This window comes from Panthera uncia, chromosome A2, assembly GCF_023721935.1.
Source record: "Panthera uncia isolate 11264 chromosome A2, Puncia_PCG_1.0, whole genome shotgun sequence".
NCBI lineage: Eukaryota > Metazoa > Chordata > Mammalia > Carnivora > Felidae > Panthera > Panthera uncia.
Window position 1 is genome coordinate 16,530,327 of NC_064816.1, and position 24,294 is coordinate 16,554,620.

The following is a 24,294-nucleotide window of genomic DNA, read 5'->3' on the forward strand; positions in this document are numbered from 1 at the left end:
GCTGATAGGTGAGAAAACTTTTGAATGTTCTAATAGCTACTGTGAAGAGGTATCTGTCTTTTGAAATGTCCACATTTTGTTGGATTTCTGTTACCACCTGTTTTAAAGCTGAATCTATACTGAAAATATTTTTTATTAATCTGGTGTGTTTTAATCATAAGTGTTTTATTTGATTTGAAATAAGATGTACCCAGTTGCAGAAATAGAAAATGAATTTACTTTATTTCAGGTTAAAACAAATACATATTGCCATCTTCTGTAAATAATCATTTTTAAGCCTTAGAAGTTATTCTCTTACAGGACATAATGGTCATATGGAGCCAGATCTGTGTCTGGGAGATAGTAACTGCACAACATGTAGCATCTATTACGATTTCTTTTCACTGTTAAACTTAGCTTTGGAAGATGAGCCAGTTTTTGAAGTCCAGCTCTCATTCCAGGGCCCTTTCCTTTCTGTCCCACTGACCTTGTCCATTCTGAGTTCTCTGACAGATGTTAGGTCTTTGGAGCCGTGGTTTCTCCTGCCCCTGGGATTCTCTGTTGTTTCTGTTGAGCCAGCCAGAGATCACTTACATATGTGTGCAAGTCCCTGAACACACAGGAGCATTCTCAGTACAGGATGTACAACACCCATGTCAGTTACGCAGTCAGCAGTGGGAGCAGCAACAGTGGTGCATTGAACTGGCTCAGAAGCTCTACTCACAAGTTCACTTTAGTTCCCTTTCCCCACTACAAACCCATGCATTGTATTTGGGAACTGGCAAAGGCTCATTCTTGTGTCTGTTTGTGTGCTCTAACACTAGGGGCCCAGAGTTTGAGGGAGTGGTGGGCACAGAAACATCTTTGTGTTTCAGCAATTATTTTAAGCCTTCACACCTTGACAAAAAGGTTCTTGATGTACCCAGACTTCTACTAGCTCAGTGTCTGCAATGATTCATTCTTTCACTATTTACATGAACCCAGTAAATCTTAGACAATGAATTTGCTTAAAAACTGTTTACATTCTAAAGCCAAAAACCCATTACTGGTGAAAATGAACTGTTGTTAACCCTGATTATTTATCCAACTTTTTAAATGTTTATTTATTTTGGGGAGAGAGAGAGCACAAGCAGAGAGGGGTTGAGAGGAAGATAGAGAACCCGAAGCAGGCTCAGCACTATCAGCATAAAGCCCCACGAGGGGCTCCAACCCATGAACTGTGAGATAATGGCCTGAGCCAAAGTCGGACACTCAGCCGACTGAGCCACCCAGGCGCCCCTTACCCAACTTTTTTCTTTAAAAAAAATACTTGGACAGATATTCTGTTTTCCTTTTTTAAAGCTTTATTGAGGTATAATTGACATTCAGCCAACTGAACACTTTTAAAGTATACAATTTGGGGGACACCTGGGTGGCTCAGTCGGTTGAGCGTCTGACTGCGGCTCAGGTCATGATCTCACGGTCCGTGAGTTTGAGCCCCACGTCAGGCTCTGTGCTGACAGCTCAGAGCCTGGAGCCTGCTTCAGATTCTGTGTCCCCACCCCCTCCTCTGCCCCACCCCTGCTTGTGCTCTGTCTCTCTCTGTCCTTCAAAAATGAATAAACATAAAACAATTTTTTAAAAATAAAGTATACAATTTGATGAATTTTGAGGTATTAACTCAAAGGATACAAAAATGCTGATTCAAAGGGGCCCGTGCACCCCAACATTTATAGCACCACTATTGACAATAGCCAAATTATGGAAAGAACCCAAATGTCCATCAACTGATGAATGGGTAAAGAAGATGTAATATATATATAATGGAATACTATGTGGTGATGAAAGAGAATGAAATCTTGCCATTTGCAACAAAGTGGATGGAACTAGAGGGTATTATGCTAAGTGAAAGAAGTCAGTTAGAGAAAGACAGATATATGATTTCACTCATATGTGGAATTTGAGAAACTCAACAGATGAACATAGGGAAGGAAAGAAAAGATAAGGTAAAAACAGAGAGGGAGGCAAACCATAAGAGACTCTTAAATACAGAGAATAAACTGAGGGTTGCTAGAGTGGAGGTGGTTGGGGGGCGAGGGTTAAATGGGTGATAGGCATTAAGGAGAGCACTTTTTGGGATGAGCACTGGGTGTCATATGTAAGAGATGAATCACTGGATTCTACTCTTGAAGCCAGGACTATACTGTATGATAATTAACTTAAATTAAAAAAAAAAGAAAAAAATGGCTTATTTTGCTCAGCATAATTATTTTGAGAATTATCCACATCATGTATCAATAGTTCATTCTCTTTTTTTAATTTTTATTTTTTACATTTATTTATTTTTGAGAGACAGAGTGTGAGTGGGGGAGGGGCAGAGAGAGAGGGAGACATGGAATCGGAAGCAGCCTCCAGGCTCTGAGCTGCCAGCACAGAGGCCGACACGGGGCTTGAACCCACGAACCATGAGATCATGACCTGAGCTGAAGTCAGACACTTAACTGACTGAGCCACCCAGGCGCCCCTAGCTCATTCTTTTTATTGCCGAATAATATTTCATTATGTGGATAAATTACAATTTATTCATTTACCCGTTTCGATTGTTTCCAATTTTGGCTCTATTGTGAACATTCATGTACCAGTCTTTGTATGGGCATATGCTTTCAGATATCTTGGGTAAAAACATTAGGAGTGGAATGACTGGGTCTTATGATGGGTGTATGTTTGACTTTCTATGAAACTACCAAATTTTTCCAAAGTGGTTGTTCCATTTTTTTATACCAGCAGAGTATGAGACTTTCAGTTCCTCCACATTCTTACCAACACTTGGAATGGATAATATTTTAAATTTTAGACATTCTAATAGATGTATAGTGCTATCTCATCATGGTCTTACTTTATATTTCACTAATGGGTAATGATGTTTAACATCTTTTCATTTTGCTCATATTCTTTATTGAATGTTTGTTTTCCTATTATTGAGTTTTGAGAAATCTTTATATATTTTTGATACAAGCCCTTTATCAGATATGTAATTTGCTCTCAAAATGAATGAAAGACCTAAAGGTAAGAGCTAAAATTATCAAACATAGGCACAAGCCTTTATGATCTTAGGTTAGGCAATGAAGTTCTAGATCACCAAAAGCACAACAAATAAGAGGAAAAAAATGACAAAATGGATTTAATAAACACTTAAAGCTATTGTGCTTCAAAAGACACCATTAAGAAAGTGAAAGTAAAAGATTACCTCTTATTATATGTATTTATTCACTTTTACCTTTGAACTATACTTGGATCTGGAGCTTTAACTTCATGTGTACATCTAAACCTGACCTTGGTCATGGACCTTAGGTCTGCACATGTATGTTGGGCATGCACCTTGGACCTGAATTTGTCCAGTTCCTTGGAAACAATCGTAAGCTAGAAATTGTAAGTGGATGTGAACCTTTTACTCAGACCTTGGAATTTGTCCTGGACTTAGACCCTGGGCCTTGGACAATATTTAGATACTGGATTCCAACCTTATAATTCAGTTCTTCACCTTTATTTTCCCAGAATCTTGGACCTGAGTTTATATCTAGACCTTGGTCACGGACCTGGACCTTAGACCTTGATTTGGAGCGTGAGTTTTATATGGTAGGGCTGTCGTAACAAAGTACCACAAACTGGGTCACTTAACCAACAGAAAGTTATGTCTCACAGTTCTGGAAGCTAGAAGTTCAAGATAAGATGTTGGCAGGGTTGATTCCTTCTGAGGGCTGGGAGGGAGAAATGCATTTCATACTTCTCTTCTGGCTTTTGGTGTTTTTCTGACAATCTTTAGCATTCTTTGGTTTGTAGACGAATTGCCCCAATATCTGTCTTCATGTTCACATGGTAGTTCCCCCTGTACGTGTGTCTGTGCCAAATTTCTTCTCTTTATAAGGACACCAGTCATACTGAATTAGGAGTCCACCTACTCCTGTATGACTTCATCTTAACTAATTACATCTGCAACAACCCTATTTCCAAATAAGGTCACATTCTGAGGTACTTGGAGTTAGGACTTCAACATATGAATTTTTGAGGGCCACAACTCAACCCATTACAGGCGTGAGGTGGTATCTTTGGGACATTGACCTGAACTCTGTATATGAACTTTGAATTTGTACTTGGAACTGGATGCGACCTGACCAGAACATTGAACCTGACCTTAGACCTAGACCTTGGCCTTTGGAAGAGTGATTGAAACTTTGATTGGGAAATCAGATCTGGATTTTGGATATGGACTTGGACCTTGGACCCAGCACTTGGATTTGGGCCTGGACCTAAATTTGACATTGAAATTAGATTTGACATTAGGCCTACTCTTTGGACTTGGCTCTGGGTTTTGGAACTGTGCCTTGGAACTTACTGGTTTATCTTCAACCTCCCCCCTTAAAATTGGACATTCACCTTGTACCTCAACTTTGGATGTGGGCCTGGACCTAACCTTGGTTGTGGACATTGGACCTACACTTTCATGTAGACATGGACCATGGGACCTGCACCTGGATCTTGGAAGTAGACTTTGGACCTTGTTCCTGAGCCTTAAATTTTGATTTCAAATCTTGATCTCTGGCCCTGACCTAGGACTTAAATCACACGTGAATCTCAACCTGGTCCTTGGCCTTGGACATTGTCATGGTCTTTGGACTTGGACCTTGAAACTAGATTCATATCTGAACTATGTATCTGAACAGTTCTGGACTTTGAATCTAACCTTAGGCATTGTATTTGCTTATAAATCTGGATTTATTATTTTTACTATTTTTTTAATGTTTATTTTTGAGAGAGAGAGAGAGAGAGAGAGAGAGAGAGAGAGAGAGAGAGAATGAGCAGTGGAGGAGCAGAGAGAGGGGGAGATACAGAATCCAAAGCAGGATCCAGGCTCCAAGCTGTCAGCACAGAGCCTGACATGGGGCTCGAACCCATGAACTTCAAAATCATGACCTGAGCTGAAGTCAGACTCAACCAACTGAGCCACCAGACACCCCTGAATCTGAACTTCTAACAGAGGGCTTGAACTTTATACCTGGACCCTGGATCTGACCCCAGCCTAGACTTCAGACCTGGATGTGGATGTGACCTTGGGCCAAGGATTTAGACCTGGATGTCCATCCTGAACTTTGACCTTCTCCTGGACATTGAGCTTGAAACTTAGACCTAGATGGGGCCTGTAACTTATACCTGACATTAGACTTGTACATTGGATCTGGATCTTAGACATGAACTTAAGATATGCATATGAACATTGGACCTGAAACTTGGACCTAGATTTTCCAAGTTTTTTGGATATAACCTTTAAAAAATCATTATTTATTTACTGAGAGAGACAGAGAGAGAGGAAGCACAAGTGGGAGAGGGGCAGAGAGGGAGTGAATCCCAAGCAGGTTCCACATTGCCAGTGCGGAGCCCAACATGGGGCTTGAACTCAAGAATTGTGAGACCATGACCTGAACCAAAGTTGGAGGCTTAACCGACTGAGCCACCCAGGCACCCCTCTTGGATATAACCTTTAACTGGAATTTGGACCTGAACCTGGATTTTTTTATTTGGTCATTGGAGCTGGACATGAACATGAACTTTGAACCTGAACCTTAGAACTCAACCACAGACCTGGATTTGTTCAGTGTTTAGGAACTGACATTAGATCTGGACCTTGGTCAAGGATCTGACACATGCTTGGAGCTTGGACTCAGATTTCAATCTGTATCTTGGACTTAGGACCATGATCTGGATGATGTAAATGCACCTTGGACCTGGACCTTGGGCCAGAATTTGTATATGAACTTGGACTAATCTTTGGATCTAAATCTGGACCTGGTTTTGGATGTTGGACTTAGACCTAAAGCTTTGATTTTACCTAGAACATATACTGGTTGTTGTTTTTTTTTTTAATTAAAAAAATGTTTGTTTAAAATTTATTTATTTTTTGAGAGAGAGAGAGAGAGACAGAGACAGAGACAGAGACAGAGACAGAGAGAATGAGCAGGGGAGGGGCAGAGAGAGAGGAAGAAAGAAAGAATTCCAGGCAGGCTCCATGGGGTTAGTGTGGCACCCAATGCAGGTCTCAATCTTACCAACTGGGAGATCATGACCTGAGCCAAAACCAAGACTTGGACACTCAACCAACTGAGCCATCCAGGTGCTCCTGGAACATATACTTTTGACACTATACTTTGTCATTAGACATGGACCAGGACTTGTTACTTGGAACTGTATCTTGGACCTCAGATCTGAAATTTAAACCTGGCAGTGACCTGTATTCCTTGTACTTGACCTTATATCTGGCAATTGAATCTCTACCCAGATCTTGGACTTGGATCTCAAATCTTACATTTCCTTGGATAATGGATCTTACCTGAAATATAGAATTGTACCTACATTTGGATCTTTGACCTGGACCTGAATCTACGAACAAGATTTTGGATCTCACCAGTGAATTTTGGCAATGATCCTGGACCTCAGACTTGGATTTAGTTCTTAGACTTAGGCTTCAGTCCTGGATGTAGATCTCAAATGTGAATATCAGACCTTAAAGCTGAACCTCATTTCTGGCCCCCAATCCTATAACTTAGAATGGATTATACATGTTCTTGGAACTAGAACTTCAATCTGGATCTTGGAACTGGAACTCAACCTTGTACTAGATATTCAAACTGGACTTCAGACATGGATTTAATCTGGATTTTGGACTCACCTTAGACCTGGGAAGTGGACCTAGAATTGGACCCTGGACTTGGTCATTGAACCTCTGTACTGGACCTGACTTTGGATCCAGACTTTGTGTCTTGACCTGAACCTGGACTTTGGAAGTGGTTGAATGTACCTCAACCTTGAACAGGTGTCTTGAATCTGGACTGTAAACCTGGACCTAGATTTAACATCAAATGCTGACATTGGACCTGAGCCTCAAATATGAACATAGATATTGGACTTGGACCATGGACCTCGACTTGGATCCAGATCTAGGATATAGTGTTTGGAACTAAACACTGGCCTGCTCCTGAACCTTGTTGTAGACATTGGATATGGAATTGGCTTGTAAGTTAGTCCTGACATTAAACCTGGTCCTTGGACATGGACTTGGACTTTGATATTAGAACTGTATCTGGGACATTGAATGTTCTAAACATGGATCTGCCCTTTGGACCTGAACTTAGGATGTGGATCTGCATTTGATCTTGGATACTTATGTTAGACTTGGCCTTTGGAAATGGACATGGATCTTGGACCTGGACCTTGACCTGAATGTTGGAATAGACTTAGGGACTTTGTTCTCAAACTCTGGACCTGGGCCTTGAACCTGGAACCTCAGACTTGGGGCTGGATCTTGGACTTGGCCCTTAGATCTCAAACTGGTCTTTGGACATAGAATTGGAACCGTGGACTTGAACATCAAATCTCAATTGTGGAACTCTGTTTGTCTGTGATGTTGGACCTATCCTCAGACTTGGTCCTTGGTGATGGACCCAGGCCTTGGACCTTGTTACTTGAGCTTCAACTTCTATCCTAAGACTTTGATCTCATATCAAGACCTCAGACTTGGACATCAGACCTACATCAGGATATGACTTTAGATCTGGAATATTGATCTGAACCAGAATTCTAGACCTAGATTAGGGGACCTTGGTCTTAGACTGGAATCTTGGTTTGAAACTCAACTTGTCCTGGACACTGAACTCAGATATAGGATTGATTTGGATCTTGCAACTGTACCTTTAACTTTGACATCTAACGTTGGTCACAGAACTTGGACTTGGGGCATTTGTTTTGGTCTCTCTTGTGGGTGCTATGCCACCACCTTGGTATCTTTCCATGAGGGAGGGTAGCCTCAGACTTGGCTAGGAAGTAGAGTGCTTTCCCTGGCTGCTTATTGATAGCTGGCACTCCTAATCAATCTCCTTTGTCAGTTTGCCTGGAGTTTTCAGCTGGACTTTCTATTTAGTCTGTTTAGTCATGGGAAAGAATAGGCCAGGTGGGCTGTCATCTAGTGCCGGGTTAGGGTTTGGGAAATGCCTCGTCTGGACCACCTTGTTCTGTTGTGTGGGGAGACCTAAGATGCCCTGTTGCTGTGTTGTTCCTCCAGTCCAGAAGTCTCAAACCATTTATCCTTCAGGCAACCTTCTAGAGTTCTCCTTGATTGTTTCTTGCATATTTTCAGGTTTATAGTTGTACTCAGCAGGGAGGAGCAGAGATAAATGGGTCTATACCATTTTGTCTAGACTGAAGTCACTGGTCATTGCTGTTGTAGGTTACTCTGTTGAGAGTTTTGCTATAGAGATGAGCAGAGACATGAGACAGTGGCATGAAGGAGATGTGGTGTTAAGAAAGGTTTGCTTTTAAAATAATCTAAAAACGGAGGGGATAAAACATAAGAGACTCTTAAATACAAGAGAACAAACTGAGCGTTGCTGGAGGGGTTGTGGGTGGGTGGGAGGGGCTAAATGGGCAAGGGACATTAAGGAGGACACCTGTTGGGATGAGCACCGAGTGTTATATGCAGGGGATGAATCACTGGATTCTACTCATGAAATCATTATTGCACTGTATGCCAACTGACTTGGATGTAAAGAAAAAAAAGAAACAAGAAAGGATAAAGAATTGTTTGTTTAATTTATTAATGAGAGAAACTATAGCATGTTTGTAAGATCTATTTCTTGATGGTGCAGGAAGCATAGGAAATAATTACTTGAAAAGGTAGGAGGCAATAAGATCTCCTGTACAAATTTGGGAAAGCTTTAGATAGGAGCTTAGAAGGTTTGTCCATTGCCCATCCTAACAGGAAGGAAGCAGAGTATGTGAGCACAGATGCAAGTAGGTACTCAGTGAGGTCTTGGGAGTCTGAGGAATTTCTCTCTTGACTGTTTCTGTTATCTTCCTGAAAGAGGAAGCAGGGTCAACAGCTAGACAGTGAAAAAGAAGGAAGAGGTTGTTGGAGATTTGGAGAGAGAATATATGAAAAAGTTACCTAGGAGAGTGGACTAGTGAATGGTCTAGATTTAGAAGACGTGACAGAGGGATACAGAAGACTATGATTTAAAAGTAGGATTTAGGGGTAACTGGGTGGCTCAGTCAGTTAAGTGACCAGCTCTTGATTTCAGCTCAGGTCATGATCTCATAGTTCTCAAGATTGAGACCCACGTCAGGCTCTGCACTCAGTGCAGAGCCTGTTGGGATTCTCTATCCCCCTCTCTCTCTGCCCCTCACCTGCTTGTGCTGTCTCTCTCTCTCTCTCTCTCTCTCTCTCTCTCTCTCTCAAAATAAGTAAATAAACATAAAAATTTAAAAAAAAAATAAAAGCAGGATTTAGGGGTGCCTGGGTGGCTGTCAGTTAAGCATCCAACTCTTGGTTTCAGCTCATGATCTAGCAGTTCATGAGTTCAAGCCTCACACAGGGCTCTGCGCCGACAGAGTAGAGCCTGCTTGGGATTCTCTCTCTCTCCCTCTTTCTCTTTGCCCTACCCCCCCCTTCAAAATAAATAAATAAACTTAAAAAAAAAAAGTAGGATTTAAAGACTTCAGAGATAGAGGAATCCTAAGTGATATCAAAAGCCAGAGTATGAATAGCCTAGTTCTATTAACGAAGCAATGACTCCTATGTCTGGCACTGTGCTGGGCAACAGTGACAAAGGCATGAAGAAACCAGTCTCTTCCGGTGGGTTAGTGTGTAAGCCACACTGGAGTGGGCTGCTGAGACAAGGGGGATGAGCCTGTTAGCATAGACAACTAATGTGGGTTCTTTGTCCAGAGAGGAAGAAACACAGGTAGCTGAAGGGGAAAGTGAGGTTAGAAAGATTTTGAAAAGTGGGAGACACTAAAACGGACTCAGTAGAGAGAGGTAAAAGTGTACTAGAGACTAGAAAACCAAAAGAGCAAGATGGGATTCAGAGCACGTGGAAGGGCTGACTTAACGGGAAGCAGGGCCCTTTCCTGTGTTGTAACAGGAAGAGAAGAGAAGATGGGAGCATATGCAGGTACATTTCTAGATTCAGATGTAAGACTCCTAGGCATGTCACTCTAAGCCCAAAGGTAGTACAACAGCATAAATGCTTTAGCCCATTATCTTCCATGTGAGGTAAGCCCCTTATTGCCACAGAGATGCTGTTGTTGCCAAGGTCACAGTGACCTCTGTGCTGTCACATTTAGAGGTATTTTAAAGGCTTCATCCTGGACTTCTCAACATTCAACATTGCTTCATTTTCCAGAAACACTCTCTTGTCTTGACTTTCCTGATGCACACATCCTTGGTTTTTTCCTTCTTTCTCTGGCTATCTCTTCATCTCCTTTGTTGGCTTGTGCAAATATCTGTTTTCACAAATCCTATATAAATTTAAGGTTCCTCACTACTCCCAGTATGGTAGATTGTCATAATAATGGCCCCTTATGATTCGTACCTCCCGGTATCAGTGCCCTCATGTGGTCTCTTCCCACATGGCCTCTGGGCTTGGCCACATGACTTGTTTTGGTCAATGGGATATTAGCAAACATGATATAGGCAGAAGCTTGCGAATGGGGGCCTGACCTCTTAGAACCCTGAAACAACCATGCTATGAAGAAGCTCAGGATAAAAGACCATATTTGACCCATCTGCCGAATGCAGCCACATGAGTGAGTTCAAGTCAGACCAGCAGAACCACTCAACCAATCCAGAGACACGTAAAAATAGACCATTATCGTGTTAAGCCAGTAAATTTTGAGATGATTTGTAATGCAGCAATAGATAACTGTCATCCTCAGCTACAACAGAGACATGGCTAACTTTACTGCTTTGTGCAAATCAGAAAAAAAGTGAATCATAAACACATGCCTCCGCTAGCAGACACATCTTTATTCAAATAAAAGGTGCTCCTTCCCGCAGGATGCAGCCCTATACCAAGCGCCCACACTCAGCGCTGGGTGCCTTTATGCACTTGACAAGCTGCACACTGTGTGTGAACCTCCTGGGGGATTTCTACACAATTCTCTCCATTTAGCGCAGACCGGAAACTTGGCTTCAGGAAAGGTTTAATTACTCCATGGAAGGAGAGAGAGAAAACACCTAGAGTAGGGCTCCTAGCCTTCAGGATTCAGTAGACTGACTTTTATTGAAGAAGGTAGGCCAAATGTTGCTTATACGGAGTCACTGCATTTTTCAGGCAAGCCGATTAGGCAACCTCTTCTTTGAAAAAGATGACTAGTTCTCAGGAAAAAAGAGGAGCCATTATTCCTCTGAACCACCCATGAACGTTCTGGAAAAGAGGTAGATAGACAGCTAGATTCTAGAGGAGGTGGCAGTGAGGAGCTAGATCCTCAGGTAGGCGTGGTGCCCGGCAGAGATGGCGCCACGATCCCCAGGCCTCCCCGGTCCTACGAGGTCTCCGAGAGGAGGCTGGGCAATTCCACCAGTCTTCACAGACCCACAGGCCTGCGGCAGGCTGGTCCCGGGTCTCCTGCTCCGGCCGCGCAGTGGATGCCTCCCTCTGGACTAAAGCGCACAGGGCCACAGCGCAGCTGCGGCTCCTCTTCCTCATACCAGCGCTGTTCACTGAAGTCAGGGAAGAAGGCCGCGATCTCTCTACTGGCTGAAACCACAGAGTCTGTAAGAGGAGATAAGAAAGAGAAGGGGTTCTCATAGGGAGTGCAGGAAGGAGGTAAGAGGCAGTTAGAGTCAGATTCAGAAACCTGAGCCTCTAGTCCTGCCGACCCTCGGTCCTGGGGCCACATTTGCCCAGACGGCCACACAGGGCCAGAAATGCCTGGAGGGAGGAAAGTTCATGGCGGGATACCTGGCTCTCAACTCCCTCACAGGGCCTGACCACCAGCCCTAAATCATCCTCCCTCACTGTGGCCGAGGGCAGGGGAGGCAGACTCACCAGAGCCATGGGTTGTGTTGCGGGTGTCAGTGAGGCCAAAACTTCCACGAATTGAATCTGGAGCCACGTGACGTGCTTGAAACGCTCTGGTGGGTCCCATCAGTGTCCTCCAAAGCTGGATGGCATCCTTGCGGGCAAGGATGTAGGCTCGGATTGGCCCACTGTGTACAAAAGGAGCAGGTGTCAGGAATCCGGCTATGTGGTCTAGGAGGGCAAACTGTGAGCAGGGCACAAATAAAGGGACATTCCACCCTGAGAGTTACCCTGCCTTTCTAGCTCAGTACCAACACTGCTTCAAACAGGAGGTGATGGAAGGCCCCTGCTGTGTACATACAAAAGGCCACAGAGGTCAGCAGAGTTGTTAAGTAGCATTCAACAATACTCTTCTTTTTTTTTCTTTTTTTTTTTTTTTTTATTTTTTAATATATGAAATTTACTGTCAAATTGGTTTCCATACAACACCCAGTGCTCATCCCAAAAGGTGCCCTCCTCAATACCCATCACCCACCCTTTCCTCCCTCCCACCCTGCCCTCCCTCCCACCCAACAATACTCTTCTATAGCCACAGGACCAATAAGCACCATGGCAGGTGGCCACCAGGTCAGTGTTGGCTTAATCATGGCTCCAAGCCCATGTCTCTTCAGACATTTAACACCGATTACAACTTCAAAGAGCGTCACATGAAATTAACAAGTTTAGGAGCAACAGAGAGAAATCTTGGTGGATAAAGATGCCCAAACCAAAATTAGAAGTACCTGGCCATGAACTCCACCAGCCGCTGATAGAAAAAACGACCTGCAAAGAGAGAGAATAACTTCATCCAGACACTGGTGCCCAAGAGCACTTTTTGTACTTAGGTCTCCTTACTTGGAATGATAAAAACCATTTTGGAAAAAAAGGAACAAGGAGTCTGATATACTGGGTCTGAACACAGGCTCTGCCACTTACAGCCTGTGCAGTTTCAGGTAAGTCATTAATTTCCCCAGCTCAGGTTCCTAATCCATGTGCTGGAGACCTAACAGTACCTACCTCATAGGGCTGTGGGGAAAATTCAGAGAAACCATGAGCATGAGGACAATGTCCGACAGAGTAAACATCCCCCATACCTACTGATATCATCAGGACATAAAACTAAATTTCTGGTTGGGCTACGAAGTAGAACCCTCCTAGAAAATATTTTTAAAAGATTGACAATCATGAAAAGTTTGTGTATAAAGCCAGACTTTAGAAAATGGCTATAACTTTACAGTTGGTAGGTCAGAGACAGCCTGCCATTATGTGTCCTTGCACACCTCGTGGGACAGAGAAGCCTCCCATTCAGAGGACTGCTGATCCTACCTTCGTGTTCTTGGTAAAACTTCTGGCAATCTTCTTTTCTCCACAGAAGTTCTCTCATTCGTACAATAAGGAATTTGTTGCTCAGAATCTGCTGATGAACAGCCTGGATAAACACCACGTCAAAGATAAACATCAGTCAAAGGGATGGGGTGCCTGGGTGGCTCAGTTGGTTAAATGTCTGACTTCAGCTCAGGTCATGATCTCACGGTTCGTGAGTTCAAGTCCCACATCAGATGAGCTTGAGCCCCACTTCAGGTGAACTACAGCCACACTTTGAGTGAGCCCCGGCTTTCTCTCTTTCTCTCTCTGCCTTTCGTGGAATTCTCTCTGTCTCTCTGTGTCTCTCTCCCTCCCACCCTCCCTCTGTCTCTCTGCCCCCCTTTGTCTCTCTGCCCCTCACTCACTTGCACCCCTTCTTTCTCTCAAAACAAAACAAAAAAAGATACAAATAAGTCAAAAGGATGGGTCGCCTAGGTGGCTTAGTCGGGTAAGCACCTGACTTTGGCTCAGGATATGATCTCATGGATCACAGGTTCAAGCCCCACATTGGGCTGTCTGCTGTGGGCACAGAGCCGGCTTCAGATCCTCTGTTCCCTCTCTCTCTACCCCTCTCCTGTGCATGCGCATGGGCATACGTGCACTCTCTTTCTCTCTTTCAAAAATAAACATTTTTAAAAAATCAGTCAAAGCGACCATTTGAGTGAAAAGGAAATCCAGGCTGACCAAAAGAACCCATCAGAGCCCAGGACTTGATGGTCCGTCCTGTGTTGGGTCAGAAGAGAAAGAAGGTGGGGTGAGGTAAAGACCTTCAGTCACACGGCTAGAACATGAGCCTCTGGTGCCATCTCGGCCCCTCCCTTCAGCTGAAGCCCACACAACCCACCTCTCGGATCATCATACAAATCTCTTGATAGTGGTCCTGCCTTGAGTTTGTCCCACTCTCTCCAAACCATCACACGTGACAGATTAAAAACACCATAATTTATATGTCACACTCTGGTCAGAACTTTACTCATGGAATGAGGTATAACTACTTTAGGCCAGTGCTCAAGGCTGTGCTTTCCTTGCCCTCCACCTCTTCCAATTCTCTCGTCCTGTCACCCCAGCCTGCTTGTGGCCCTCGGATCCACCACCCGCGTTCCTGCCTCAGCATCTCCCTCTGTGGAACACCTGCCCTCCTGTGCACTGACCAAAGTCTACCCTTCCTTCCTGCTGGCCAGGGCCCAGCACTTGCAGGCCACCATTCCTGACTGCTCTGGTCTTTCTCCACACCACGGTGAGCTTTCCCAGCAGTGCTGCGCAGCGAGTACTTATCACACTATCCTCGGCAGAACCCTACGATGACCCTCCCCCAGTCCCACCAAGATTCCGCACCCTACTCTACAGGGCTCTGAATACCATGCAACATGATTATGTTACATTACATGGCAAAAGGGATATTAAGGTTGCTATTAGTTGAATCAAAAAGATTATCCAGATGAGCCCAATTAATCACATGAGCTCTTTAAAAGCTGAGTTTTATATGGCCAGACACCAATGAGGAAGTCAGGTTTAAAGCATTCGAAGCACTGAACACGCTGTTCCTGTCTTACAGATGGAGGGAGCTGTGTGATGAGGAATGTGAGTGGTCTCTAAAAACTGAGAGCAGTCTTCGCCTGAAGGCCAGCAAGGACATGGGGACCTCAGTCTTAGAACCATAGGAACCAAATGCTGCCAACAACCTGAATGACTTTGGATGTGGCTTCTTCCCCAGACCCTCCAGATAAGGACCTGGCCTGCTGATACCTTGACTTTGGCCTCGTGAGACCCTGAGGAAAAACTCAGCTGAACCTCCTGCACCTCTAAATTCTAGAATTGTGAGATAATAAATGTTTTAAGCTGCTAAATTTATGGTCATTTGTTTCATAGCGATAGAAAACTAATATACACACATTGTCTAGAGGTTTGGTTCTTCTCCTTACTTTATTGGATCCTTATATTTTTTATCTGCCCCAATTCTCCAGTAGATTTTTAGTCTTCTCAGGGTCAGAGTCCATGGCTCCTAGCTTTACCTCCACGGCATCTTGCACAGGACTGTGCTGTCAGTCTTCACAAGTGGCCCTGTGGCACAGGAAACAGAAGCAGTGCCCAGGACATACAGTAGAGGCTTAAGATTCCTTCTTACCTCCAGAATCAGGGGGTGAGCAACCGCATCAGGCTTGATCAGGGCCAGAGTGAGCTGGAGAGCCTGAGGGCTTCTCAAGATCGAGGTCATCTCACTCCTGCCATCAGAAAGCTGGATTAGGGACCCCTCAGTGCTGTGCTCCCCACCCTTCCTCCTCCGGAGCCATGCAGCCTTGCAAGCTAACAGCGGATCTCATTCCTGACACTCCCAAAGCATGTGGCAGTTACGTACAAAGAAGTTACCCATTCAGGAGGAATTCAAGTTTAAACTCTACCTATCTCTGCAATATTCCCTTCCCTTCCTAATTTTTCTTGGTGTTTTAGAGGATTTACAATTTACATTGCTAAACAGCCTGGCCACAAAGGTACAATAACTGTTTCCATTCATAAGGCCTTCTATCCCATAGTGCTCTCCCATCGATTCTAGAATTGGAAAATTGGATGGACAAGAACTGGGATGTTCCCAGGACATCCTCCCCAAAAAGTCTGCTGGATACCTACCATCTCTTATCTAATCTTACAGATAGGTCAGGACTTCCCCTGCCCAAATCAAATTCTTTTTTTTTTAATTTTTTTAAATATTTATTTATTTTTGAGACAGAGAGAGACACAGCATGAGCAGGGAAGGGGCAGAGAGAGAGGGAGACACAGAATCTGAAGAAGAGTCCAGGTTCTGAGCTGTCAGCACAGAGCCCGACGTGGGGCTCGAACTCATGAACTGTGAGATCATGACCTGAGCCGAAGTCGGACGCTTAACCGACTGAGCCACCCAGGCACCCCCCAAATCAAATTCTTTAACACACTCGGTTGTCCTCAGGGCAAGGCTTGTGAACAAGCAACTCCAAGGTCAAGAACTAGTTGTAACCATTTTGTATCTGTAGCAGCTGAAACACTGCCTGGGACAAAGGTCAGTTTTATTGACTAAATGAACCTATATAGTCTTATTCTATCCATCTTTGTATTTCTAGTGTCTAGCATGGTGTAAGAGCTCAACAAACAATTGTGGACAGGGCACCTGGGTAGCTAAGTCAGTTAAGTGTCCGACTTCGGCTCAGGTCATGATCTCGCACTTCATGAGTTCGAGTCCTACGTCGGGCTCTGTGCGGACAGCTCAGAGCCTGGAGTCGGCTTCAGATTCTGTGTCTCCCTCTTCCCCACTTATGCTCTCTCTCTCAAAAATAAGCATTAAAAATTTTAAAAAAATAATTGTGGACATGATATAAAGAATATAAAAGTATTTTATAAACCAGACTAAGAGAATTTGAGGTCTCTCTCAACTGTGAAATTCTATTCACATGTGAGAAACTGATCATCTCTTCAGGACTAAAGACTAGGTCTCAAAAGATTATCTGGTGGAGCTCCTAAATTTGCCAACAAATATGGAGAAGGCTTCCATGAACACACACAGGGACAGTCTGGACAACACCCTCATTTCCCTTAGGCTGAAAGTAGCCTGATGATCACATTAAAGGCAGTGCTTGCTTACTCAAACCACAAAACGAAGTCCAGCCTAACTAGTGCAAGATCAGCCAACCCACTCTCCCTTGCATCTCAGGTTGTGAGTAACCCAAAAACAAGCGGAATCCTCACCATATATCTAGGGAGAAACAACCTTGACACCTCACCTCCCACCCCCTCCAAATCCATGTTATCACCAAGTTCTGGCAATTTTGCCTAAGCAATAGATCTCAAATCCATACAATCCTCTTCTCAAGGGCCACCACCCAGTCCAAGACATCATCAACCCTCCCCAGACTTCTGCAACAGCCTCCTCGATGGCCTCTCAATTTCTCCTCCTGCCAGCCTCTACAATCTGTTCTCCACACAGCAGCCAGTGAACTAAAAATACAAATCTAATCATATCAGTCCCCGCCTTAAGCTTTTGCCTGAGACCTTTTCACAGTCCAAAATGTGTTTCCTCTGGTTACCTCCTATTCACCCACTAGATCTTTTCTTTTAATATTTTTTGTTTTGAGGGGGAGGGAGGGGCAGAGAGGAGAGAGAGAGAATCCCAAGCACACTCTTCATTGTCAGCGCAGAGCCCAATGCGAGCTCGATCAGATCACACCAACTCTGAGATCATGACCTGAGCCACCCTGGGCCCCTCACCCACTAGATCTTAGCTCACTTCCCCTATTACATCTTCTTGGACCTTTTCTTCAGTTATGTCTTCACCCTTTAGGCCAGCTGCATTAAAGCAGGGATCTGTTTTGCTCATGGTTTTATTCTCAGTACCTATGCAGAGTGCCTAGCACATAGCTGGCTCTCAAAAGTATTTGGTGAATTAATGAATGAATGAACCTCATCCAGCTATACCAAGGCCAAGCTGCTAGGGGCTCTCTAGGGAAGGATGTGTTTCCTCTCCTAATGCCAACTAAGCAATGACTGTCATGGCCCTCGGTTTACAACAAATGTTGACAGGTCAAGAAATGTGTTCAACTTAAAAGTCACTCCATCAGAGAATCATAAATTTGGGAGGTTGCCTAGGCATTCGCCGCCACACCGAAGGCACCCATTCCTCCGATTCCGGGAGGGCGGCGGCAAAGCCCCTCGTCCTCCTAGGCAAAGCGGGGACCTGCAGCCCTCCCCCAGCTCTGTCTCAGCTCCCCATTCTCTACCCTCACCCCGACACCCGAGGCCCAGTTCTCCAATCCCCCAGGCACTCAGCCCCATTTCTTGACACCGCCCCTCTCCTCGCTGCCCCCACCCCCCCCTTCTCTAGGCCTGCAGCCGCGCGACTCCTGTCCTTTGTACCCAGGCTTAAGCCCATCCCAGACTCTGGGCTGTTCGCGCCCCAGCCCGGCTGAAGTTCAAGTCTAGATGCACCTGGTCTTCCACCGTGGCGCCCGGCCACCAGGCACCGCGACAGCTAGCCTGTGCGGCCCAAGCGGGGTCCTTCGGGCGTTCGGCCGGGCAGCCCTGCCGGGGGTCCTTACCGTGAAGCCGCGGACCGAGCCGGAAGCGGAGGCCAGGTGTGTGGATCCCGCGGGGAGACTGCGTTGTGGGAGCGGTCGGGTCGAAGGCCAGCAGCATGCAGCACGAAGGCCGGCCCTGCTGGTGGCCCTTGTCTCTCTCTCCAGCGCTTGCCCCTGCCGTACGAGAAGACAGAGCCGTCTCGGGCGGGAACTGCCTCTCGGAGCCGGCGCGGGCGCGGGCGCCCTCAAGCGGGAGGGAGGGCCAGGCCGGAGTTCGCGGGCCGCAGTGCGCGGGGAGGTGGTGGCCTGGCAGTGGGCCGTGCTTGTTAGCGGGGCCGCCGGGACGGGCCTTGCCTGACTCGTTCTGTCTTACTTTTCTGTCTAGGATGGTGCGTGGCACATGGTTGCTGCCCAGTACTTGTCTGAGGTACGTGAAGGGCGAAGAACTGGTGCTCCCGATCGCGAGGGCAGAGGCAGCCATTGAAAGTCTTGAGCGATCCGTGGACACGAGAGAGCACAGCCAGTGTGGGGGTGGTGACGGAGGATGCGTGGCTGGGTCCAGGTGTACATAGGTCATGAGAGAAGCTAGTCGTAAGGGCCTTGAACATGTCGCTAAGGAACTTGGGGTGCGGTGGGTTACCAAGGAGTCTGTTGAAGCAGTGCAGGGTCAGGAGATGAGAACTGGGTGTATTCTTGGTGAGTAGTCTCATATATGGAGAGGGGACGGTGTGGCTGGTTGAGGAAGGGTGATAACATTTTTTCTTGAAGGGAGTCACTGAATTAGAGTGAAAATAAACCATAACTGTCATCAACTTAAATATACATAGTTTTACCTGACTCTCCAGCCAAATATACAGATGTTGCACGCCTGGAATATTGGAAGGCAGATCTTTGGTTTTGGGAGCTTGTTTCCACCAGACGTCTTTGGGAAAGTCCATTCATCACCTGTCTGGCTGGTGAAGGCACATGTCCATTTCTGCCTTTACAGGATGAGAGTAAATTTAACCACGTGCTACTGACCAGACATCAGGTTTTACTCTTATTTTCAAAGTGTACCAGGTCCCAGTTTTGTTTTCTACGTTTTTTTAAGGTTTTATTTATTTATTATTTTTTCAAAGTATGTTTTTCAGAGAGAAAGAGAGCACATGCGCGCAAGCCGAGGAGGAGCAGAGAGAGAGAGAGAGAGGGAGAGATTGAGAATCCCAAGCAGGCTCCTTGCTGAGCAGCTCAAACTCACAGACCGTGAGATCACCACCTGAGCCAAAATCAAGAGCTGCTTAACTGACTGAGCCACCCAGGTGCCCCTAAAGGTTTTATTTTTAAGTAATCGCTATACCTAATGTGGGGCTTGAACTTATAACCCTGAATTCAAGAGTGGCATGCTCCATCGGCTAAGCCAGCCAGGTGCCCCTGTTTTCTACCTTTATGTTTGTTAACATAACTTTGGACTATAGGGACTTGGCCAATTTTTAGACCGTGGCCATTAGTTCACCTTTCTGCCTTCTGTCCTACACACACCACACACATGCACAGGAGAAGGCTTTATTTAGTTCATATCTTATAGTTGCTTTGACTATCCTCAGCAATAAGCCTACATGATGAAGGTAAGGGCAGGTGTGATTTTAGGAGGAGACCCAATAAATAACACTCTTTCTGAATTTGGGCTCAGAATCAACAGAAACCGAGTAATGGTAGGCAGGTGGAGACCAACTGCCCACTTATTTAATACTGACGGAGCTGTTGGAGAACATAACAGTGTGAGAACCAAATTCTCCTGCCTTCTAATTCTGTGCTGCCAAAGTCCAATGCCAGGTCTCTTAAAAGTTTTAGAGCAACAACAAAAAGAATCTAAATCGTTAACAGGACATACAAAATTATCACAGTATTGTGCCACATCCGCCAAATTTAAATTTAGAAAAGACCACTCTCCAGCTCATAACAGATTTTGTCACTAGAAACCTGCCAAAAGATCTTGATACTCAGTGATATGTGAAGGAAGGTGAATGGGCTGAAAAGGTCTTGATTCAGTTTCCCTGGGACTCCACTAATTGTGTACCAGTTATTCAGTCTCCAACTTCTGAGTCTAAACTCAGTTGGGAGAATCAACCATTATGAGGTTAACTATGGCCCGTGTTCATTGTATCCTGGGCACATCTACCTGTGTCTTGTCTACCTAGTGGTATTTAAGATGATGTGGCCTTCATCATCAACGTATTTAAGGTGTTGTGGCAGCCCCAACCAGGTCTTTGAGATGCCTTTCTTCTTTATCCAGCACATTCAAGTTTCTTAATACCATTTCTCCTTTGGGTTCTGTGTTGCTGGCATCCCCAGGCTGCATTGAGGGTGGGCTCTTATGACAAGCATACCCAGTCCTGCTGTGAGCAGTCCTGTGTGGCCACTGCCTTCTGCTGTGGAGTTGGTCAGGACACTTGCCTCCTGTGGATTGAGGGGCAGGAAGGTGGTCCTTTACCCCATGAGTTTCAGTTGAAAATCATTCTTGGTGGTTTCTTTCTTCCTGTTGGTTTTTTTTTTTTAACTTAAAGCTGCTGTTTTTCTAAAGTTTGCTGCCTCATGGACCCAGTGAGAATTAAGACCTCTGCTCTTCAAGATACTGTCTTCAACTTCTGGATGTGTCAGGTGGGGAGTAGCATTTCTTTCAGACGCTTCTCTTTTGGCATTTTTTTCTAGGTTCCCCTACTCCTTTCCAGAAGGCTCAGTGAATTTCTCACATTTTATTGTTGGAGAGAAAGCCAGCTCCTTGCTAGGCTACAGAGAGTGGAGAAGGAATGAGCTTGCAGGGCTGTGCCCTAGAGATTTATCTCTCAGTTGTTTCCCAAGATAGGAACTTTCTTTTAAGAAAATCTCTCTTTTCTTTTGTTTTCATTCTTGTACTGCTTCTAATCTGATGTAGCAGGTTTCCAAAGTTCTGTTTCTTTCTGGACTTCCTGAGCACATGTGATTCCTTAAGACAGTGTTTCAGGCGCAGGCTTTTCTCATTTCCTTCTTAACCTTTGTGGCTACGGTAATTTCATTGAGTGTTTTTTCTGCTTCAAGTCTAGAAAGATGACATATTTTATTTCTAATAAGGGCATTTTTGTTATAAATAAAATCCACCACCTTTTTAAGATTGAAGCTGCATTGTAAGTGTCAGAACTATAAAACCATAGCCAGAATTATTGACATACAGGCCAGCAAGTGGGGAGTGACCCTTAAACCAACTAGAAAAACACCACATGAGTTGTTCTGGTTTTGTCCTTTGGCCTTGAGTCTAGCTCAGATGCAACTGGGGACAGCCTTTTCATGTTGCCTGCTGGGCTGGGACTACCAATAAAGTTTGGAGCTTACACATGTTTGTGTTCCTTAGCTAAGGAAAGCTGGCCTGTCAAACTAGCTAAAAAAACAGTAAAGGACCAAATACTTGTTTTGCCCCAATATCTAAAAGGTGTGTGTAGGGAAAGACTTCCTGTAGTCAAATCTATGCCTCAGCAGGGCCTGCTCGCTAGGGTCTTTTCTGCTGCTTAGGCTTTGCAGATGCCCCATAAGGGAAGGCAGTAGGTCTGTGCTAAGGCCAAGGTCAGTGCCCATACCTTAGCTCTTATATTCATAAACCATAGTGCTTGCACAAGGACAGTGCCTTTGCTGAACCATGTGACTGGCATTTCATTAAGGTATTCATTCATCCCTGCTTGTCTATAAAATCAGGTTTATGGGGCCCCTGGGTGGCTCAGTTGGTTAAGTGTCCCAACTCTTGATTTCGGCTCAGGTCATGATCTCATGGTTTGTGAGTTTGAGCCCTGTGTCTGGTTCTGTGCTGACAGTGTGGAGCCTGCTTGGGATTCTCTCTCTTTGCCCCTCCCCGACTTGTGCTTGCTCTCTCTCTCTCTCTCTCTCTAAATAAATAAATAAATAAACAAACATGTAAAATCAGGTTTATAAAAACACTTGCCTATGAACAAAGTACCCGGCGTTCAGCATGGCCAACCTGAAAAGTGTTTGAAATGCCTCAAGTGCTAGTCCCACCAGGGCCTCAACTTGTATGTGATGTTTCGCTCCCCACATTCTTCACTGGATCTCCTTTTTCTTATGTTCTTTGCCACATCATCAGATCCTAACATTCCTTTGAATACGACATCTTCCAGCCCTGCCAAAGGGCAGAGCCTGTTCCTGTAAAACTTACAACACAGAGCAGCAGAACCTGTGGGCAGGGGGTTCCCAAAAGAAGGAAAGGAAGAAGAGGCCAAGAAGATTCAGCCAGGAGAGGAGAGGTGTGGCAAGAGACCAGGAGTGTTTAGAAGAAATCCTTCTTCATGGACTCAAGGAGTCAGTCCAAGAACTGAAAAAATAACTCTGGTTTCAACATGTGTGTTTGGGAAATGGTTAAGAGGTTGACTTAAAGAAGAGAATGCATTCATTTGGGATGTGGTGAGTTTGGAGTGATGGTAAGACATTCAAGCAGAAGTAGCTTGGTGGTGGTTGGATCAAGTTCGGTGGGAGTTATCAAAGTGGTGATAGTTGGAAATCTGTCAGTGAGGAACTGATCATGGGAAAGAATGCAGAGAGAAGGTAAGGTCAAAGACCTTCCTTTGTCAAAGAATAGTATAAAAACTTTATGTATATTGGGGCACCTGGTTGACTCAGTTGGATAAGTGTCCATCTCTGGATTTTGACTCAGGTCATGATCTCACAGTTCATGGGTTCGAGCCCCATGGGTGCGGAGCCTGCTTGGGATTCTCTCTCCCTCCCTTTCTGCCCCTCCCCTGCTCGCTTTCTGTCTCAAAATAAACTTAAGTTTTTTCAGACTTTATGTATGTATATAAAGGGGGTGACTGGCTGGCTCTGTTGGAAAGCAGGCAACTCTTTTTTTTTTTTTTTTTTTCTAACTTTTTAACATTTAATTCATTTTTGAGGGAGAGAGTGCAAGTGGAGGGAGGGGCAGAGAGAGAAGGGACACAGAATCCGAAACAGGCTCCAGGCTCCGAGCTGTCAGCACAGAGCCCGACATGGGGCTCGAACCAACAAACGGTGAGATCATGACCTGAGCCAAAGTCGGATACTTAGCCAACTGAACCACTCAGGTGCCCCAAAAGCAGGCAACTCTTGATCTCAAGGTTGTGAGTTTGAAGCACATGCTGGGTGTAGAGATTACTTAAATAAACATTAAAAAAAAAACCTTGTGGGGCGCCTGGGTGGCGCAGTCGGTTAAGCGTCCGACTTCAGCCAGGTCACGATCTCACGGTCTGTGAGTTCGAGCCCCGCGTCAGGCTCTGGGCTGATGGCTCGGAGCCTGGAGCCTGTTTCCGATTCTGTGTCTCCCTCTCTCTCTGCCCCTCCCCCGTTCATGCTATGTCTCTCTCTGTCCCAAAAATAAATTAAAAAACGTTGAAAAAAAATTTAAAAAAAAAAACAAAAAACCTTGTATATGAAGGAAAACAGTGATTGATTTAATCCGGCAAAGGCAAAAACAGGATTTATGTAAGAGAAAGGGTACAGAGAGAAGAAGGAAAAACTGCAGATTGTGTCAAAATTGTGGCTTTTGTTTCCTGTGGGTAAACTGCTGACCAGCTGGCAGCCAACAAAGAAGCCAGTATTCTTTCCTGAGGCAACTGGATGGATTACAAAGTAACACAACTTCACTTGCTTACAGGTTCTCCCGAAGACCTCAGGAGTTCAGATGAGGTGTCTGTGTCAGGCTGTCTCTGCATAAATAATATCTATCAGTGTCCTTTGTAAGCAGTATCGTCTTCAGGCCAGGTCTGTGCTGTTTCCCTTGTCAGAATCTCTGAGCTTCTCCCTATTAACCAGACTCAGCTCTAATCCAAATTAGCCCTGAGAGCTTTGGTCTCCTTCCAAGGTAGCAACATGACTTGAATGTTGTTTGGGGGGCAATGGCTGTATATCAGTATTTAGACCCCTGAATATTAGGCAGCAGAGAATGCCAAAAAGCAAGAGAATCCTGGATACTGTTTAAAATATTTGGAGCCCATTTCATATCCAGTTTATTCACTGGCCTGTTTAATCAGGAGAATGAGTCCCAAAGATTAGTT

At 44.9% G+C, this 24,294-nt stretch overlaps 1 protein-coding gene and 1 long non-coding RNA gene across 5 annotated transcripts; one reads left to right on the forward strand and one right to left on the reverse strand.

Annotated features, from left to right (window-relative positions):
* Positions 1–10,790: 10,790 nt before the first annotated feature.
* Positions 10,791–18,440, reverse strand: NME6 (NME/NM23 nucleoside diphosphate kinase 6). 4 transcript variants are annotated; one of them, XM_049642638.1, is made up of 6 exons: positions 18,272–18,440; positions 15,337–15,433; positions 13,173–13,275; positions 12,590–12,629; positions 11,835–11,995; positions 10,791–11,558 (listed from the first exon to the last, which is right to left on the reverse strand). In XM_049642638.1, the coding sequence occupies exons 2-6, from the start codon at positions 15,424–15,426 to the stop codon at positions 11,371–11,373; spliced, it is 582 nt and encodes a 193-aa protein (XP_049498595.1). In that variant the 5' UTR covers positions 15,427–15,433; positions 18,272–18,440; the 3' UTR covers positions 10,791–11,370. The 4 variants fall into 4 exon arrangements, with proteins under 4 accessions (XP_049498595.1, XP_049498596.1, XP_049498593.1 ...); XM_049642639.1 differs by lacking the exon at positions 18,272–18,440 and adding an exon at positions 18,162–18,240; XM_049642636.1 differs by lacking the exon at positions 18,272–18,440 and adding an exon at positions 18,090–18,226 and having other exon boundaries at positions 10,791–11,543.
* Positions 18,267–23,151, forward strand: LOC125930685 (uncharacterized). Its single transcript, XR_007460213.1, has 3 exons — positions 18,267–18,307; positions 18,636–18,677; positions 20,811–23,151. It is a non-coding gene; the product is annotated as an uncharacterized LOC125930685 (long non-coding RNA).
* Positions 23,152–24,294: the final 1,143 nt, after the last annotated feature.